At 37.3% G+C, this 20,233-nt stretch overlaps 1 protein-coding gene across 2 annotated transcripts; it reads left to right on the top strand.

Annotated features, from left to right (window-relative positions):
- Positions 1-13,989: 13,989 nt before the first annotated feature.
- LOC144448544 (uncharacterized) lies at positions 13,990-19,743 on the top strand. 2 transcript variants are annotated; one of them, XM_078138811.1, is made up of 2 exons: positions 13,990-14,122; positions 18,539-19,743. In XM_078138811.1, exons 1-2 carry the CDS (start codon positions 14,052-14,054, stop codon positions 19,029-19,031), a joined length of 564 nt encoding a protein of 187 aa, XP_077994937.1. In that variant the 5' UTR covers positions 13,990-14,051; the 3' UTR covers positions 19,032-19,743. The 2 variants fall into 2 exon arrangements, with proteins under 2 accessions (XP_077994937.1, XP_077994938.1); XM_078138812.1 differs by lacking the exon at positions 13,990-14,122 and adding an exon at positions 16,848-16,972.
- Positions 19,744-20,233: the final 490 nt, after the last annotated feature.

Consider the following 20,233-nt stretch of genomic DNA (forward strand, 5'->3'; position numbering starts at 1 on the left):
CACAATTTCTCAATTCAACTCGATGATTTAGGAATGTTACTGTACCAACAAACATGGGAAAGTAGTTATTCTTTTCAGAACATGTAAAAAAATCAATTATCGACAATATAAATGTCAAAACCATACTTCCACAACCTGGAAAGTAAACTGCGCTATGTCATCGGTCCGTAGCGCGTACCGCCGCGCATCAAACTTCCAAATGGTATCACTATTTCTCCTTGAGGTAAAGTGATGCCTTGATACGCTTACAATGTTATGATAATCGTGCCAACAGGCCTATTGTTACAATATTGCAATGCATGGTGATGTTATGTCGCCTATGCTATACGATGATACGGTAGCGCGTGGAGAATGCATGTAGTATATGGAAGGCGCATACGTAGTCACTGCGCGCCGCAATGCATCCCTGGGAGAACCACCAATTTTTTCGCATAGTATATACGACGCGCATGCGTACTAGTCATTGAACCACTACGCGACAGCTTCGCTGCCACTGCGCGAGCTATTAAAACGTGTTGACAGTTCAATAGTACCTGGTATGAAATAGCGATATTGAGATGTCAAGGACCTATGTTGTTACGCAACGGAATGTCACTGTGTGTACAAAGTTTAAATGCTTTTTGACTTCAATTTAGAGTTCATGATGAAAATTACCAAAATGTCCTGAATGGATATAATTTAGATCTGTGACTCGTAACAATAGCTTCAATGTTGCAAAGTGTGATAGCTTTAATGTTGAAAAGTGTGATTGATAGCTTTAATGTGGAAAGTGTGTTAGCTTTAATGTTGAAAAGTGATATATATAATTATATACATAGCTTTAATGTTGAAGAGTGTGATTAATAGCTTTAATGTTGCAATGTGTGATTAATAGCTTTAATGTTGAAAAGTGATATATATATATATAATTATATACATAGCTTTAATGTTGAAGAGTGTGATTAATAGCTTTAATGTTGCAATGCGTGATTAATAGCTTTAATGTTGAAAAGTGATATATATATATATATATATATATATATAATTATATACATAGCTTTAATGTTGAAGAGTGTGATTAATAGCTTTAATGTTGAAAAGTGTGATTGATAGCTTTAATTTAATGTTGAAAGGTGTGATAGCTTCAATCTTGAAAAGTGTGATAGCTTTAATGTTGGAAAGTGTGGATAGCTTTAATGTTGCAAAGTGTGACAGTTAATGTTGCAAAGTGTGCTGTCGACATTTCAGTTTACTGTAACAGGACGAAAACAGCTCAACGACACCTTTACGATAATTCTTCCTTGTGATGACGTAAATTAATGGATCGATGGTCTGATTCAAAACATTCAATAAAACTGTATTCTCGAACACAGGGAAATCCAATGATTGGGTTATTGCCGTCCACAGAAGTGTGAGCTGTAATTAAAAGAAGAAAGGAAATTCTTAACTGAGTGCGGTGTTTTTTGTAGGTGGGATCATTTTGAAAAACACCACTTGGAGTGGGGAGATCATTTTGGAAAACACCACTTGAAGTGGGGAGATCATTTTGGAAAACACCACTTGAAGTGGTGGTGGTGGTTGTTTTTTTTTTTGTTTTTTGTTTTTTTTTTGGGGGGGGGGGTGTCGCGTTAGAAAACAACAGGATATGTGTCATTTGGTACCTTGAAATGACTCCTGAACAATTGTTTTCTACTGCGGGAGGGGCCTCCCCATCTATGTTTCCATATATACGTGTGCCACATGCACTATTTCTCAATAAGAAATTCAAACATTTAGTATTTGGGTATACAGTAATGGTTAGTTGTGCATTAGGAGAACTGGTTAAGGGTATGAAAACTAATTAGGGGTTCGTTAAATTCACAACTGGCACCTTTTATACATTGATGGCAGTTTTAACTGGTGAATGAAGTGTGTTTTAATCGATGTCATTAATTCCCAGAATAGAAATCCGCTTTTAATGAAACTCTAGAAACAGTACATCTGAATGTACACAGTAATGGTTAGTTGTACAATAGGAGAACTGGTTACAGGTATGAAAACTAATCAGGGGTTCGTTAAATTCACAACTGGCACCTTTTATACATTGACGGCAGTTTTAACTGGTGAATGAAGTGTGTTTTAATCGATGTGTCATTCCCAGGATAGAAATCTGCCCTAAATGAAATTGTAGAAACAGTCAATCTGAATGCCTAAATAACAGTCATAAAAATAGTGAAAATAATGTACAATTAATACATTCCACAGAGTTGTATTTGACTCTGTACATTTTTGTTACATCATGTTATGTACTGCAGTGTATAATACCACAAACAGGTATGTATACTATAGGTAGCATTATCAGAAATTAGTTTATGTTGTATTTGATTCTGCACATTTTTATCTTCCGTAAGGAAGGTTTTATATTGGGGATAAAAAGTCTCTCTCTGCGTATGTATGTGCATATGTGTGTGTGTGTGTGTGTGTGTGTGTGTGTGTCTGTCTGTGTGTGTGTGTCTGTCTGTATCACCATTTTCTAAACAACGACTGGCTCAAGTCAAATGAAATTGGGTGCACCTATTCTATAGGGTAATAGCTAGTAGTGGAGCAGGAGAGGCCTGAAAAATTGCCTAGTTTTTGAGATACCGCAAGTGGAAAATAACCTTCATCATATATATATATATATATATGGTATTGACTCAACCTATATATATATATATATGTTGAGGGTAGAAGGAAATCAAGTCGGGTTTTTCGTCTCTACAAGCCTGTTTCGTGAGTAAATCACTCGTCAGGAGATGTTGATGTACTGAATATACCTCATATAAATCGTGTGGTGTTAGGCGGGTTTTACCTAGGGTGTTGAGTGGTGCTATTGTTTGTACAAAAGGTGTCAATTATGTGTGCGATGGGTCAGGTGTTACACAACAATGTTTTATTTCGATGGCGACAAGAGGATACAAGTTCAGTCTTGAAATGTGTTGCTCTTTATTCGGGATATTTTTGGAACGAAATTAAACTTCAGGAGAAGTCATTTACAATGTGCACATCCGCATAATATCTTTCAGCTTTGCCACAACAAAATACACTTCCAGATAATATGTAATACATAGCATAATTGTTTCTGGTATTCTATCATGTCTATAGTTTGATATTTTGTTCCTCGAAATGGCCTCCTACACTGTCTTATTTTCAACCTTTGGAGTTGTCTCCTTCCAGTGCATCATTGTACCAAATGATTGTATATCTCCACTGTAGTGTAGGTGACAGAAGCCTGAGAAGGGGTGGCTAAAATAATGCTTGAATTTTTTTTTGAGAAGAGAGGGTGAGAGGAACTACACCATTTGTTTAACCGTAAATTGTGTACATTTCCTAACTGTAGCTATGCAGACAAATTGCATGAGATAGTACCAAGATGACTGAGTAAGTACTATCTAAACTCGACCTGAAATATTTTGCTGTCATTATATATGGTTTGTTTTATCCTTGTCAAGCATTGTGAAAAAATGAAATCGACCTACTTACCCAATGTGATGGGTTAGGTTACCCGTTGACAATCATTTTTTATTTTTCTGACCTTACATATGATATTTAATTGCGTATGCTAAAATATATATTATGTAAATTGCATGAAAAGTTATGTAAATTAGCACTTTTCTAAATTTTAAATGCATGATTGCACCAAGACAAAGTTCTGCCCCCCTTGGCAATTTGGTCAGGATACGGCCCTGCAGGTGCTATGCGTTTGGTTGGTATATCATGTTAACGATTTTAATGTGTTTAGGTTGAGCATTTATATATTTTGTTGATGATAGGTATCAACCGGCATACAAGAACCATTCTTACAAGACAATATGCATGTTACCATGGCAACGGCCATGTTTTGAGCCAAAATCACATTTCGTCTTTCTGTAGTTCAGAAATGGAAAAGCTGGGAAGCCACATAATGTTTTGCAGGGCAGTTTCAAGCTGCAAATAATATAAGGTTTCCATATATCAAACTCTTTGCAAGAGTCTAACAAAAAGGAAAATATATGATGACACACATGGAGACTACAAAGTTACCACACTTTTTCTAACGTGATGTAGGAGGACTCGGACGAATATTGGTCGATACCAAATACTATGTGTCGGTGTTGACTTCCATACTTAAGTTTTAATTTGTTTACATCGAATGTGTACGTATTTATGTTGGTAATAAATGTTAATCTGTACACAGAAATCGGTATTACGCACAAAATGTGTTACCATGACAACTACCGAGAGATTAGAAAAATCTCACATCCTTGTTCCCTGGGTGCCTTATGACAAACCAGACAATTGCCTATAGTTTGATTTGCAACAACAAGCAGAAAACATAATTGTCGCCATATATAAAACTCTTGGCTTAAGTCTGGAGAATGATGAAATACATGATAATAGACTTTAAGGTAAAAGAACAGTTACATGACAGTTTAAATATATATTTTAGGGTGTTGGGGGTCTTTGTTAGATGATTATTTTATCTGAACAACTGTTGGGCTTAATCTTCCTACACCTTGTTACATATTGTGTTCTCTTCCTACACCTTGTTACATATTGTTTTCTAACTTAATTTATAATACTTTCTGGCTCTGTCATCATGGATTTCCATATTCCAGAGACTCTAACGAAGAGTTTGATATATATATTATGCTGGTTATTTTCCGGTTGCGGCTGACGTCAGAAATGACGGACCTTATGCAGCACTATACGGAAGGCACTCAGCTTAATTGTAAGTTACATCATGTTATACTGCAGTGTATACAGTACCGTAGCCTTGGGGTGGGGGAGGGGGAGGGGTAGCTGCCCCCCTGAGATTTTTAGGAAAAAAGAAAGAAAAAAGGCAACGAATACATAGCGATGTTATTAAAATCATTATTTACGTGACATTCCTAGCACACGCGCTTTGAATTGAATTGATGGTTCACTAAAGTCAAAAGTGACTGTATTTACACTGACCCCTCGTCTCTCTAGTTGTACGCTGGCTTAATTAACTTTGAATATTGTGTCCAGTTAAAAATTGTAACTTTTTGCAGTGTAGCGAATTAAAAAATTCTTTGTGCAGGAAAGTGCAAAAGAAGTGCGCACATGCACCGTGCATTTTCCGCGAATAACAGTAGTCTTGAAAGCCTCCTTCGTTTGAAGACAGCAAGACTAGTCTCAATACTGTCAGAGAGTGAAACTCCAAAAAATGATGTCGTGTCCTGCCATCTATTTTGACATTTGTCAGGAAACAGACAGGGTAAGCATACCATTTTGTATCACGTCAAAGGAGAAAGTCGTTCATTGTGAGGTCGCCTGCATGCAGTGACTCCGAAGATGCGCTCGATCTAATTTACATCATCTTGTTTCTTATATTAAAACATTTACTGATAAAAGGGCAGATCGCTGTTTGGAATATTTGGTGGCTCTGAATAACTGTTAAACTAGATACGCAGTTTAAGATCCATTCTTTGAAGATCCACTTTCAATTGTGTTCGACGTTATCTTTGGTTGAAATATTGGTTGATATAATTTTCGCATTGCACTGACACTAGTGTTATTCCGCAATTCATTTTGAAGCGACAATTTGCTATGGAAAGAATGGCCCTGAATTTGTAAACAGAGCTGTACCTTCGACATCAAAATCCGACCTTCAATTTTCATTATAATGATAATGACAAGGAGAATCCACTGGTTTCAACTTGGGTTCCGACATAAAGTAGTACGGTAAGTTTTGGGAATGACAGAAAAAATCTTAACATTTTTTAGAAGAGATGGTGAGAGGAGCTACAAAATTTGTTTAACCGTAAACTATGTACATTTCTTAATTGTAGCTATGTAGACAAATTGCAAGAGACAGTATCTAGATCACTGGATAAGTTCTATCTAAACTCGACCTGAAATATTTTGCAATCATTCTATATGGTTTGTTTTTACATTCTGTCAAGCATTGTGAAAAAACGAAATCGACCTACCTACCTACCCAATATGATTGGTTGGATTGCCTGTTGAACAGCTTTTTAAAAATTGTTTTGGTCTTACATATGATATTCGATTGCGTATACTAAAATATATATTATGTAAATTGTATGCAGATTTATGTAAATTAGCCACCTTACAAAATGTTAAATGCATGATTGCACCAAGTCAAAGTTCTACCCCCCCCCCCCGGCAATTTGGTTCGGCTGCGGCCCTGAAATGTATCGATACATTTACAACTTACGCCAATATAAACTGTGTGTCTATGTGTGTGTGTGTGTGTGTGGGGGGGGGGTTGCAATGTTGTCTTGCATGTATCACAATTACCTATCATGGTTGGCTGGATAAAGGAAACAATCGGACCATTGACCAATATTTGCTAAGTCTAGAATCTAATTGAAGTTAAAAGTTACTTTTTCAATTTTTGAAAACAAGGCTTGGTATTTATTCAATATGCCTACCGTGTATGGAGCCCAGCAAACTAGAAATATCACACAGAGGGTCATCATTGTCACTGCGAATTTAACTTCGTCTCGTAGCTGAACAGTGCTGACTGCACTGTTTGTAATAGTGTTGATATTTTCACTGTCGTTAGATGGATAAACAACTTTTCGTATCTTCAACACCTTACAAACGACCACCAAGTTCACACAGATGACAGTCATAATTAGTAAAATGCAATTTGAAATATAAAATGCTGAATAAGCCCCATGAAGCAAACCATTGTAAAGTGCGAACGTCTTACATACGAAGACATCGTTTTTGAGTGACTTCGATGAACCGAATCCTAGCGTCGGGAACAACGATAACAAGAAAGCGTACGAAATGAGAACGGGCACAATTATGCGTACTTTTTTCTGTGTAATCATGGTGTGATATTGGTATGGAAACGACAGAGCGACACATCGATCTATGGACATCAAGAGAACGACGAACCCTGAAGCCAAGGGGATAAAATGCTTGATGAAAAACTGTGCGTCGCAACTAAAACCATGCCCTTGAAAGGCAATCCGTAATGGAACAATTGTGGCATAAAGTATCGTTCCGACTAAGTCCGTCCAGATCAGAGCTCTTATGATCATATTAGCAGGTTTCTTCTTCTCCGAAGGTGATAAATATTTAGTAACCACGATCACCGCTATGACGTTTGATAGAATTCCAATTACCACTGTAAATCTAAGCAGATCCACTATCCATGTGCTGAAGTGGTTACCCTCACCACGGAGTACGTCACTGGAATTGGTGATGGATACATTCGACGAGTTCATGATGCCAAGTCACTCCTAATGTACATAAGCCAATGTCAGTTTCAAGTTTTACGGGGGTGGGGGAATCCGAGATTTGCGTTCCTCACGGGAAAAAATAAAAGACCTCACACTACTTTCATGTGCGGTGGCTCGATATCTGCCTCAATATGATACATACGATTTCATACGGACACTAACTTTAAGCGTTTAGTAACATCTATTATGATAATGCACATCAGAGAGAACAGTGTACAGTGGTTACATAAATAATAAACTAAGTGATTAACATATAGTCATGATACTTACTCAGTCAGTGGTAACAACTTACGTGCAATATTAGCGAGAACCGGAGATCGGGAGATTCTCCATTTAATGATCGAGTTGCTCCGCTAGTAATCAGCTGATTTTTAAAGTGAATGTCGTTTCCAGTTCCCTTATTATATTTTCCTTAATTACTTGTACGGAATCATAAACGATTCGGTGTACCCATCTAATTTAAATTAGATCTTGTGTTATATCAAACACTTGTGACAGTTATACAACCCAAGCCTTAACAATAGGTAATGACAAGCTTGGGGGAGGGTCGGGGGAATTAAGTGGGTTGGTCACATTTTACAAATACACTCTCTCGGGGGAGCGCTGTCTGACTCTTTTGTGGTCTTTAGCATTCCAACTGCTGCCACCAGCCTTCTGCATGTACGTATACATACAATTGTTGTCGTCTTCGTTAGGGCTACGATACGTACATGGTCATGAAGGGGTTTAGGTACCGTCATAACAGACTATGATGATATTAATAAAATAGCTGCTGACAACCATGCAGTTAATCAATAGTCAGTTGCGTGATGTGAGGACTCGTTTTAACCCCCCTTTTTGGGGAAAAATTTTAACATGCGATGGTCATATGTTTATGTTTTGAGAAAGGATATCGTGGGAGGGCCACATTTTACACAATAACCTGACCCGAATTCCATCCCCCCCCCCTTGTGATAACAGAGAGCTTCCCATTCAATGGCTAGAAAACACTCGGTAGAACACAAATTTTAACCTCAGGATAAGGCAAAAAACGGAATGACACGGTAGAACACGACTTTTAACCTCTGATCAGGAAAAATTCATTCTCGCAAACAAGAGCTGTTATTTCTTCCGAGACATTGCGATGCGTCTTGGATGGTGTCGTAAAAGAGGCTGTGGTTTACGACTACGGCAAACTTTTGTCGTACTTATACAAGATGATAAGGCCATGATACAAGAAGGGCGCCCCCAAGGGTTAAAGTTTGATGGATGATGCTATTACGTATATATACAGTGCCATGGCTTCACTAACATCTACAAATAAATTTCACATAGATATATACGGAATAGGATCTAAACAATCTTTAGTTCAATTGATCCGCCTTTTTTAAAATACTATATTTTAAAAAAATCAAACAAACAAACAAACAGACTATATATAGTATAGTGTTGTGGTGACATTTTGCTGCAATATATTGTTAAAAACTGATAAAAAGGTACCCCATTTTAAATGTTTATTAGTTTTTTACTTTGAATGTTTACATTGAGTTTGGTCAGTTTTTCTTCAACCGTGATCTGTAGACAATATAACAGTGTCTTCGAAACAAAACTGAACAAACAGGAAATTTGACGTCAACTGTTTTCCGGATATTTTTTTTATTTTGGTTTCTGTCGGTAACAGTAATGAGAATGTCACCAGTGTACGACTGTATCTATGAGATGCTATGCCATTCGTGACGTCATTCTCGACTAATCAATACTCAATTAACGTTATTACCGTGTACCTTGTATCAGTATACACATCCCTACATCCATTATTACCCATCCATCCATCCATCCATCCATCCGTCCACCCATCCATTTACCCATCCATCCATCCATCCATCCATTCACCCATCCATCCATCCATCTAGCCATCTATCAATCTAACCAACCAACCAACCAACCAACCAACCAACCAACAAACCAACCAACCAACAACCATCCATCCATCCATCCATCCATCCATCCATCCAACCGCATCCTTCCATCCATCCACCCACCCACCCACCCACCCATCCATCATGGCAACTCGACCGGATTCACACTAACCGGCCACAAAAAATGAAAGGAAACAAGATTACCAGTACATACACAAATCAGAATGCATACGAATTATGTTTTCACTCTGGTAAGAACTGTCCTAGACTGTTTCTGAACTCACAAATAAAACAATCAAGAAACAACCCCACAAAAAACTACAACACGATGAAATTACCCATAGGCTATAGCTTCATTTTACAACCATAATTGTATAGTAGGTGAATAAACAAGAAAACACAAAACTATCATCTAAAAATCGTTTTTGGCATTGCCGTTTGTTTGTCGGTTTAAGTTTGTTACAACAAAGGAATGCATGACGTTGGCTTTGACTGTTCGTGGCAATCCTAGTCTTGAATGAAATATGTTTAATTTCATAACATAATTAGACGAAAAAAAATAATTGTGTGTTTCAGAGAACATGGCTTCATCAGAAAAAAAGGTAGGTAGGTCCGAATTTTATTCTATCTTTACCTTTTTTAATAATTTTTATTTGTTTTTTTAGAAAATTGCTTCGTCCCGAACACGAACGAAATGTTAGTCAGAATACCCCTTCTGTACTGTGACAGATTGATGAACTATGTACAGATACCGCCAGGGAAAGAAAACAGATGAGCAAGAAGAGAAAGAATTTCTCATTTTGTTTTTGTTTTAAATGTTTAAAACAATGTTTACGGTCGGAAGCTGAAGCTAGGATCGGTCGGGATATTGGAAACACACATTTTTTTTATTTATCCTTAGCAGCAGATAATTTTAAAGTGATATATTTACAGATATCAACACTTGGATAAGACGGTGTGACAATATCTATCTATCTATCTATCTATCTAATAAATTTATATAGCGCAAAATATCCAAAGAAAACAATGTTCAGTGGCGCTTAGAGTTAGAAAGGAGATGAAAAAGCTCTCTGAAATATGTGGGTTTTCAAGCGTCTTTTGAAAATGTTAACATTGGGAGAGGTTTTAATGTCCAGGGGTAGAGAGTTCCAAAGTTCAGGAGCTGCTGAAGAGAAGCCAACGTCATGCATTCCTTCGTTGTAACAAACTTAATCGGGCGTGTCCACTCTTATTTTCTATCAGTCATCTTGCTGTGTTAGTACACTCATCTTTTTACATGAATTATTTCTTTAGATAACTTCATACAAACAAAGCCATCAACTCTAATCAGTGTTTACTATTTTTATGATATACAGAACCACCGTCGTCGTAATCGTCTTCATAGCGCTGAGCGGCTCAAACTTAACCACCGATGAAGAACGCACGTAATGAAATTATCACGACTTATACAAATCTTTCCCTCCGTTATCTAGTGATATTACTGTCAACTCTAGACTAATACAAAATGTATCCAATAGCATCGTTTTTAATTTATACGAACCGGGACTTGTTTCTTTTCTTTTTTTAGAGTAATATCTGCTACGATATTATTATGTTATTAAAAGATAAGTTGATCGTTCTTAGTTTTCATTTCAAATTTGTCATTGTATATGATACTTTGTACGAAATCGATATCACCAGTCTATACTAGGTCTTCCGTATCGAGTCGTGCCCCTATGTCGTTTATTAATATTTTTTAAACGAACCGTTCGTGTTTTTTTTCCTTCAATTGCTATCTTATAATTAATGAAACCTGACGCAGTTTGACTCGTGACCATGAAGTTACAATAATAACATTTTACATCACTAAGGTTAACCTCTTCGAAATCTTCCATGTTGAAGAAATTATATTATTAATCACGACAGCATAATGCTGTAGAGTTAGACTTTATGAGTTTGTCGTATTGCAGAACATTTGCACTACTAGTGCTTCCATATAGTCTAGGTCTGAGGACGGTACCTCGAGTAATCAATTTTGTTCTCGCGAATTGCCGGATGTCTAATATTATTTTCTCTAACCTATAAATATGTTATCCGATACAGTACACTTCGTCAACGTATATAGCTACGCATGCGCATGATTTCAAGATCCTTCAAGTTGTCTTCCAGTGTACATAGCCCTTGAAAATGGAACAGAGCCACATTTTGACGAAGAGAACATTATAAACTAAATCACCCCATAGTGTCTATACTTACAAGGTTCCAATTAGCAATATATTAATGGCTAACTTTGTTGAACAATCTGGGTACGTGTTTAAATTGGTGTGTAGTCTCGCTACCAGACTCGTGACTATCGTCCCTGAAGCTTTGTAAGCCGAGTGGCGAATCGAAGCCTCGAGAAGTGAGGGATTTTAGTTTAAAGTCCCTCACTTCTCGAGGCTTCGCCTCTCAGCTTACAAAGCTTAGGGACGATAGTCACTCGGCGAGTCTGGCAGCGAGACTAAGTGTTGTGCCGCAGTAGACCCGAACTCGGAGTGATTGATTTGTAATTTCCATGCGTGATTTCTCCGTCGTAATACATGGCATGTACATGTATGTAACACATAAATTTGATAAACCTACGTAGGTCCTGTTTGTGTGTTTCATTTGTAATATGTACAGTGACGTTCCTCTTTGCTATTGATACTGCAACAGAGGAAAACGATAAATGTAGTTGACAAAAGCAGAAATTGACATTCGTATATACCAAACATACCCAGCAACCTGGTATGTACATGTACCGGTGTATTAATGATACCAATGTGTACACATATCTGAATTCCTGATCATGATATAACTCACACTGGCATTACCATTGTTACGACGCTGAATTTGGTAGCTGCAACGTTAACCCGTGTTCAGCGGTAAACTTTGGACTCGCCCGGATAGCAATCTGAGAGGTACCGATTTCACGAAACAGTGCTCTGTAAAAAGAAGAAACTCACAAGGACACAAATATTACTTTTGTGTTGAATGACTTATACGATTTGCAGCATAGGGAGCTATTCGCCTCAGTTCCAGTCAATTACAGTTAATTGTCAAAGTTCTTTCGAGTAATTTCAGCTCAGCTTACAATTTCTCAAGAACCCGCTGGTATCGCTCTTCACTTCAGTCACCAACTGACTTAGTCTCCGGAATAGCGAATTCCAAAGCTACTTCAAACGCATACGTCATCAACATTTTTATTTAAAACATCGTTCATTCCGTATTACAAATATGGTTAACAAACAAATTGTTTACAACAAAAGATTCTCTCTTAACCTTATTTAGTAAATGTTTATTAATATAATTAATTCAATTCAGCAATAGCCAGTTTATTGACCCGTCCTAAATAATTCTAGCTAGACAGCTGTTGATTCAATTGGGACACAATTTATCATTCTAAGATGACATGTGACCTCTACTCATTAGGATAGAATAACATTACTTGACCCGGCTCTGTCTCATTAATCAATGTGACCTTATCACTTGTGTCTTTTGTCAACAGAGGAATTATCAAATCTTAAATGTTTATTTTGTGACTCGTAACACCATGTTCATTATGCTTCCCTTTTAAAAGTGTTTCATCATACATTTTTTAACTTGCACAACCTATTCAAATAAACCATATAATGTTACATATTAAGTCAATATGTGTGGATTTGTTCATTTTCACAGGTCTTCAAATGTACATATTTGCATCGTGTGTATGAATGTGTTTATGTGTATGTATGTATGTATGTATGTATGTATGTATGTATGTATGTACGTACGTATGTGTGTATGTATGTATGTATGTATGTATGTATGTATGTATGTATGTATGTATGTACGTATGTATGTACGTATGTACGTATGTGTGTATGTATGTATGTATGTATGTATGTATGTATGTGTGTAGGTAGGTAGGTAGGTAGGTAGGTAGGTAGGCAGGCAGGCAGGCAGGCATGTATGCATGCATGCATGCATGTATGTATGTATGTATGTATGTATGTATGTATGTATGTATGTATGTATGTACGTACGTATGTGTGTATGTATGTATGTATGTATGTATGTATGTATGTATGTATGTATGTATGTATGTATGTACGTATGTATGTATGTATGTACGTATGTACGTATGTGTGTATGTATGTATGTATGTATGTATGTATGTATGTATGTATGTATGTATGTATGTATGTATGTATGTATGTGTGTAGGTAGGTAGGTAGGTAGGTAGGTAGGCAGGCAGGCAGGCAGGCAGGCAGGCATGTATGCATGCATGCATGCTTGTATGTATGTATGTATGTATGTATGTATGTATGTATGTATGTATGTATGTATGTATGTATGTATGCATGTATGTATGTATGTATGTATGTTATGTATGTATGTATGTATGTATGTATGTATGTGCATGTCCCTCGCCCCCTCCTTCATTTGTGATGGAATTACATTGCGCGCAGCAGGTTGTCTTTTCTGCAGGAAAGAGTTTGTTGCCCATCTATAGAGGTTAACGAAATAACGAACCCTTTTCTTTATACTATGATTATGATCTTTGCCCGTTTGCATGGCGACGAAACAAAAAGAAGTGAGTGCACTTTGTCATTCTGACACATCAGTTATTTAAGTGACGTCACTCTTCACACCGTCGCGTCACCGTCGGCCATTACAGAAATAACTAGTCAATTATTGATTAACGCTTGAATCAGTTCCATAGTTTTTCAGACCCATAAATAAATGATTCACGGTTCTCATTTGGCCGGACTGTTTTGCTTGGCAACGGTGTAAACAAAACACCACAGGTGCATAGCAACGTTTATTACAGGTCACGTGTTTAAAGTTCGTTTATAACTAGCCTGCATGCTTCAAGATAGCGTCTTTTATTGACTGAATTGCGAGCTGCAAAAAATGTGTATCCGTGTACCAGTGAAGGACTAGAAATCTATAAATGCTAGTAAAATTCACGGAGATCCAATATCGTTATGCGTGTCAGCGATATATAGGACGCTATCCAAACAGGTAAATAAGGTCAAGTATTTTCTTATTGTTGTTGGTGTTTTTTTATAGACTTAGATAAGTGTAGGCTTGGAGGAATTATACTGACATCAGTATAATTCCTCCAAGGTGTAGGGTATATTTATACACAGGTAGGCGAGTGTGCGGTTCGGGTACGGTCCGAGTCCTTACATTTGTATGTGCTCCGCTGCATTCTTCCGTTCATGTATATTACGGTCGTACTTACTGAACAACTGTCGGATAGCGGTATCTATAATTGACCGACACCCAGCGTTTATGTTACGCTGAGTTGTTGTGTTTTTTGGTCTAAAGGTAGGTATTTGAAATGTTTAATAGTCTCTCCACGCGTTTCTGTCTCAAATGTATTGTATTCGAAGGACCGTAGCGACGTCTGGAGAATACTCAATATCCAAATCGAAGTATTCTCATTTTCACTTGATTCACTGGAATAGTAGGATTTATTGAACTTAAGAGGCATAAACCTACAAATGAAAAGTTCAAGTTGCAATCAGGTTGTTCACGACCTTTTTTGTCAATATATATTTCTCTGTTTTCGACCCATGTAATGGCTTTTTGACTCGTAAACTCTGTAACCACGGATACGTTCTCTTCATGCAACAATGGATCAGATTCCATTACTGCTTTGTTAACCCTATGGATACTACTGAATAGTGTAATATTCACAATGAACTGATCAACTTACAACCAGGGCAGACATATGAATGTCAGATGTCCAGTTTTACCGTGAATGTAGTTATTAAAGTCAATGTTATTTCCCTTCCCCATAACCGGAAAAAACGACGCCCGTTAAATTTTAACACATGCCTAATAACTATTGCAGTCAGGTATTTCAATATGACTATTCAAATCTACATGTAACTATGGTATCATAATTTTGGTAAATGTAAGTATTAAAGTATATATGCCAACATTTGGACTTTCTCACAGGGTTTCATTGATAACATTATATTTTTTGAATTTCTACTCGGTAAAAAAAACATTTAAAAATGTCAAAAACTTCGAAAAAAAATCCAAACATATCACTTGATTAAAATAAGAATTCGTCTTGTTGAAGGTATCTCGACAGTCACCAGAATCGATATTTATCTAGAAATTAGGAGATCACGTGGTGTGCGTATAGGAGGCGGAGGGGGGCCATGTCCGCTAACAGTGTTGTAAGTATCGTGGATGAGATCCAACAGTCGATAGATTAGACCAATACGAGTGACAATTAGATGTCATATATTCCCAAACATTTTTCTTTGTTCAGACAAGAAAAATGCGAGTGACCTCATTTGAAAAAAGGAGGAAAGTAATGGAAATTTTGCACGTTTTGACTCAAATTTCAAACACAGCAGAACCAATGACGTATACAGACAGTGACGCGTTGTCGTGACGTAGACGCGCATAGTTGTGACGTAACACGACCAGAGTATAATATTCCATATTTTTGTTCAACTTGGCTCGTTCATAGCATAATTTGAAAAAAAAATCTAAAATTATGTACATTTTACGTCCAGACTACAACCCACCTGCATATTTACGTTCTATTGCGTGTTAAAATATTTTAACTACGATTTCTGTCTTTAATCGTATGTCTTTATAGTATTGACGAATTTTGATTACATTTTTTCATTTCATAGTAACGTTGGGAATACGAAAATTGTCGTTAAGTAGGTAAACAAATTTCGCTGACTAACAGATGTGAATATTTCTACTCTGGTGTAACACTGAGAGAGAGAGAGAGAGAGAGAGAGAGAGAGAGAGAGAGAGAGAGAGAGAGAGAGAGAGAGAGAGAGAGAGAGAGAGAGAGAGAGAGAGAGAGAGAGAGAGAGAGAGAGAGAGAGAGAGAGAGAGAGAGAGAGAGAGAGAGAGAGAGAGAGAGAGAGAGAGAGAGAGAGAGAGAGAGAGAGAGAGAGAGAGAGAGAGAGAGAGAGAGAGAGAGAGAGAGAGAGAGAGAGAGAGGATATCCTTAAATCTAAACTTTAACAATGATAAAAAAAACGGTACCGTGTAAACGAACAGTACACTTGTCTAAAGCGTACTCTGGAGGTGGGATATGATATTGAAAAAAAATAACGACAAAATCACACACTTTACGTTTACGCGATTCTATACTCACAAATTTGCGTATCTCTGGCCCGGCGCTCGGCCCTTAAAGACAAATTTCACGCTCAAAATTATACTGGTATTGAAGTTCTTTTAACGATCGTCCAAGGAAACGTTAACGAATATCTCGTAAAAACGAAGCAAGGGGTCGAAGTAACGACTATTACACACTTAATTCGGGAAGAATTGTATTAAACCATTTTAGTGGATATATAATAGGACTTGTGTACTTCTGATCTTTAAATTTTAATCATTTCATTAAAAAAAAATTTTTGTCTTTGATTCGATTTTTTTTCTTTTTGAACGAGGTTGTCTCAAAACACATACTTAACTTTCAATCATTAGGGCGTACTGTTAAATGCTGATAGCGGATAAAAGAAATTCACTGCCATGTCAGAAGGACAAATTCACTTTAATATTCCGATGTAGTGATAATTAGTAATCACAGAGTTAGTCTGAATGTCCTCTGCTCTAACTTCAAAGAGATACTAGGTGCCATCAATGATATCCTCTCACGGATACTATTAAATCTTTACGACTCTAGTGTCATAATCACCCTTTTACGACAAATGACAAACTTCTTGTTTGTGGGAAAGATATCCACAAAATGTAAATGTTGCATTCCGGGGAGAAATTTCCTGACGTTCTCGGCACGTATTTGTCGTAAATACAAGTTGACGTCATTCCGAGTTCTTGCTGACCAGACAATTAATCTTGTGTTTTGTTTGCTTGATTTGGTGGCAGGTAACTTTGCTGTTTAATAATTAATTCACTGCATAATTATAGGTCTATGGACTTCGTGTTATTCGTCTGCCGCGCCTGTCCTCTAGTCTGCGCCCTGTGAGGTTAGTCATACAGTATATATCACGAACTTGTATAATACCCAGTGTCACATCTGGTCAATATTTGAGAAATATAGATTTATTTGTTTTGTTGACGTTTGAGCCAGACTTGAGACATGTGGTGTGTTTACAGTTAGCGTATATTGAATCAGAGACACGCGACTTATGTTGCCCTAGAAACACAGTGAAACGTGTTGAGTTCCGCCGTCGAAAACCGAGCGGGACACCTCGTTCTAGATCTTACGAAGGTTCTATTAAACAGAGTTGAACAATTTTTTGAACTATTAAACAGCCACGAAAGAAAATTGTCATTCCTTATTTTGAAATGTCATGGTGATTTGGCATGAAACGACACGAATAAAAAACATTGGTGTCACATGTCATAAACATGGAGCGTGACTGCACAATACAATAAACGACCAGTGCCAGGCTGGGGATGTCGTTCACGCTCTGCAAGTTACGTTACGGTTGACACAAATTTTTGGCGGGACGCGAAATTTTGTTCAATTTTGTAACGAGATTGGAGATGCTTATTTATATAAACCTTAATATCGTACATATTCAGACAAAAAAAGTGTTTGGGTCGGTATTTTTTTCGCCGCCAAGGTTAAAATTTACAATGATGCCAACCTTTGACACGATCTTAACACAATCGATATTAATCTCGTTAATCAAGTTATCATTTATCGATTTTTTATTTGTTTGAACATTTTTTAACAGCAAGCCTTGCTTTGTCATAGTTAAGTACAAAATCACAGTAGCTTGTAACTATTTGGCGATTCTTTTCTTTATTACCCCTTTCCCCTTCTGACCCCCATCAGTCATGGTGCTGAAAAACACTCGTTATGTTCAAAATAGTGTATTTCACGTGATCCTCATCACTGAAAATGCGAGAACACCGTTACATCATTACGAGCGCTCACTGTTGTGGGGACAGCCTCGGGCTCGAGTCCCAAGAACAACATCACGTACGTCATGTATTACCGATGCAGAGTAAAATAAAACCACTTAAAACTAAACTGTTTTATCGTACTCTATTCACAATATTCAAACAGACAGACAAACAGACAGACAGACAGACAGACAGACAGACAGACAGACAGGCAGGCAGGCAGACAGACAGACATACATACAGACAAACAGACAGACAGACAGACAGACAGACAGACAGACAGACAGGCAGGCAGGCAGACAGAGACAGACAGGCAGAGAGAGACAGAAAGAGGGGGACGGAGAGAAAGACAGACAGGCATACAAACAGTACAGACAGACGGACGGACGGACAGAGAGACGGACGGACAGACAGATAGATAGATAGCCTAGATAGACAGATAGATAGATGGATAGATAGATAGATAGATAGATAGATAGATAGATAGATAGATAGATAGATAGATAGATAGATAGATAGATAGATACAGGAATAGACAAAGAATTATATCATTTATTCTGGTCTGTTTTATTTTAGGATAATGATAGAAGTGCAAACACAACAGGTTATACAAGTAAGAAGTCTTAGAAACAAAATCCGGAAAGTGTCGATCTCTTCCGATTGTGGACCATCGCCAAGGCCAAATAACAACGACTCGGAAATACAGAATATGACAGACTTGATTGAGATGGAGCAACACACAGAAGACGTACCCGTCATCGCAACGATTGTTTCTCAAAATAGTTGGGTGCCTGGCCAGAGTACAAATACGGACAATAATATAGATGACATGTTCCAGGTCCAAGAGACAGTCACTAAATCTGCCGAGAGCTCGTCTCGGACGAGTTTTCCGAACTTCTCCAAAGAAGCCTGGAACGAGGGGGAAGCCGCCGCCCTAGCATGCGAAGAGAGTAACCGAAAGTCCAAGAATGGCGGGAAAATGCAGAAACTTTTCAGACAATTCAAAACAATTAAGTTGAGGACTCCAATTATACGAGACAGATATAAAAATAAAGTCCAAAAACTATAAAAAACGCCAAGGAGTCGAATATGAAAAAAATTTGCTTGGACCGATATGGACCGCTTGTTATTCCTGGTGATAAAGCTATGTCATCATGCTAAAACAATTTTATGACACAGGTACCATAACTGATACACAATTTTGCATTTGGCGAAGAAAAATAATAATTGTGTGTTTCCCATGACATGACCTCACAAATTAGGGTATGTAGGTCGGGATTTTATTTTATATCATTTGATCTTTTTAAATTGTTTTTATTTTTTGAAAAATATTGCTTCGACTCTAAGACAACCAGAATGTCGTTCAGAATACCCCTTCTGTGATAGTTTGATGAAACATGTACAGGAATCGCTGGGGAAAGAAAACTGACATGCATGAAGGTCAAGAAAGAAGACAAAGAATTTCCCATCTTTTTGTTTTAATTAAATGTTTAGTTTAAGAACATGTTTACGGTTGGAGGTTTAAAACTAAGGGTCGGTCGGGTTATCTGAAACACACAATTTATTTTATATGGCCTTCTACAAAACTTCAAATCTCAAAATGACACCAACTTTTAAAAAACTTGAATACTGCAGCAGTTGAAAATCAAATGACGACGCTCTTTGTCCCAATTTATGTTGTTGTGTACACTATCGCTATTTATTCTACTTCCTCACAAGACTGGTCTATCGTCGATAAAAATCTGATCACGTTTGCGTTGACAAGCGCCAATCTATCTCAGTCTGGGCTATGTGAGAATCATCATGAAAATATACTAATTTCTCTTTCACTTCGTTTGCTCGTTTGTTTTTATTGTTTGTTTGTCTGTTTGTTTGTTTGTTTGTCTGTTTGTTTGTTTACAATATACGAGAAAAAAGACAGATTAGTCGGTCTGAAAGTGGAGATGACCATATAGCTATTTATCCATAATCGCTTTGGAGTGAAAACCAACTGTAGATGCATATGGAAATTAAAGTAATAAACAACTGTGGAAATAAGGCGGTCACTCCCAGAACAATAAAAATTATAAAAAAAAGATAAATGAAGGAAGTACAGGAAAATACAGAAATCGAGCCGCGGTGAACATAATATTTTCATCAGATTGCATTGTACGTAATTGTTGTTTCGTCGTAGAGGGCAGTATAGTAAAAGTGGGTCGAGTGTGTATGTATGTATTTAGTGGTGATATTCGTATTCGTGGTGGTATTGTTTTTAGATCATAGTGATATGGT

This window comes from Glandiceps talaboti, chromosome 17, assembly GCF_964340395.1.
Source record: "Glandiceps talaboti chromosome 17, keGlaTala1.1, whole genome shotgun sequence".
In the NCBI taxonomy this organism is placed as follows: domain Eukaryota; kingdom Metazoa; phylum Hemichordata; class Enteropneusta; family Spengelidae; genus Glandiceps; species Glandiceps talaboti.